At 41.5% G+C, this 1753-nt stretch overlaps 1 protein-coding gene across 1 annotated transcript in view; it reads left to right on the forward strand.

The window, feature by feature from the left end:
* The window catches only part of LOC108798790 (cytochrome P450 2K4-like), a 28069-nt gene extending 27678 nt beyond the window's left edge, over positions 1-391 (forward strand). The window contains exon 10 of the mRNA XM_018570573.1: positions 164-391. Within this exon, the coding sequence (XP_018426075.1) occupies positions 164-342 (179 nt within the window). The 3' untranslated portion in view covers positions 343-391. The remainder of the gene's footprint in view (positions 1-163) is intronic.
* The last annotated feature ends 1362 nt before the right edge of the window (positions 392-1753 follow it).

Consider the following 1753-nt stretch of genomic DNA (forward strand, 5'->3'; position numbering starts at 1 on the left):
GTGGGTATACACGGGATTTCTACTCACTCCTATTCGGTTTGCACCAATCACAGCTAGAGGTAGACGGACGCTGCAAGCAACCCGTGCATGCTTACCCTAATATAGATTTTACAAATGCTACCATGTGACTGATTTACATAATTCAGATTATTTTTTTTTCTAGGAAAAAGAAGCTGTGCTGGGGAAATATTGGCCAAGATGGAGCTGTTCATCTTCTTTACAACACTGCTGCAAAACTTCACCTTCCAGGCCCCTCCAGGAGTTGTGCCGGACCTCACCCCTGCACTGGGGGCTACAAACGCCCCATTGCCTCATGAAATCTGCGCAATTTCCCGCACCTAGGTTAAGTCTACTCTGAAATAATTAGTCATTTATTAATAGTGTACATTTTTCTAAACCAAAAAAGATTATCGATAAAATACATTATTCTTAGTAATATCACACAAAGGAAAAGCAGCAAAAAATGACTAATTGAGGCTTATGGTGAATGCCCTAAACAGCTTCAAATAACTACTTTGGACATACACGTTACACTCTGTTCCTGTCATCGGCCGCTATTACAGGCAAATCCCGGCTGTCAAAATGACAGCCAGTACTTTATTTGTATTGCATCAGCAGCTGCAGGCAATGTGTCAAGGTAACGTGCGTGGGTGTCCTCACACCGCATTCAGGAACCTCCACAGGAGGACCAAATGCTTATTAGTGAGCTTATATACAGTTTATTATACACACCAACATCATGTAAACACATAATAACAGCTAAGTGAATGCAAATACAAACACAACACAGACTATAGGGCAAGAGAAATCAGGGAAGCAAGGCAACACAAGGGGAGCAACGGGGCAAAGGTCAGGGTACTAGGGGGCATCAGGACTCAGGAAATGGCAACAATACTGAGCCAAAGTCCACACTGCAGGGAGGGATTAACCACTTCAAGACCAGGTGTTTAGACCCCCTTCCTGGCCAGGCCATTTTTCAGTGTTCAGCGCTGCGGTACTTTGACTGACATTTATTCCGTCATGCAACGCTATACTGAGATGAATTTTATACCATTTTGTGGGGACAGATAGAGCTTTTTTTGGTGGTATTTAACCACTACTACGGGTTTTATTTTTTAACATAATTAGGAAAAATTACTGAAAATTTTGGGAAAAAAAAGTTTTTTTTAACATTGTTAGGAAACCCTTATTACCCTGTTTTTTGGTAAAATATAAGAGATGGGGTCACGTCGGGTAAATAGACACCAAACATGTCAAGCTTTAAAATTGCGCGCACCTGCGACATTGCAGAAAACTACCATACCCAAAATTGGCCATAGGCGACGCTTTAAAAGCTTTTACCGCACATCAGTTTAGTGTTATCAGTGATTGATGGCCCTAGACTTATTGCTCTCACTCCGACGTTTGCGGCGATATGTAACATGTGCGGCGTAATGGGCGCAATCGTCTTTTTTGCACGTATGCCCCCCGACGCATGTTTGCATGCGTGTATGTATGGGTGGGGACTTTTAAATTTTTTTAATGTTTTTTTTAAATTCTTTTTCATGTGTAACTTAAAAAAAATTTTGGGGGGGGCTTTAATTTTTTTTCCTTTTTTTTTTTTCACTAAACTTTATTGCTATCACATACGGGGTCTAATAAAACCCCCTATGTGATAGCAAAATATGTGACAGGTCCTCTTTATGGAGACATCAGGGGTCTCCAAGACCCCTAATGTCACCTAGGACCCCCCAAAAGAAGCTGATGAAGCACA

The sequence above is a fragment of the Nanorana parkeri genome, unplaced genomic scaffold (assembly GCF_000935625.1).
Source record: "Nanorana parkeri isolate BGI_ZX_2015 unplaced genomic scaffold, ASM93562v1 scaffold1561, whole genome shotgun sequence".
Classification (NCBI taxonomy): domain Eukaryota; kingdom Metazoa; phylum Chordata; class Amphibia; order Anura; family Dicroglossidae; genus Nanorana; species Nanorana parkeri.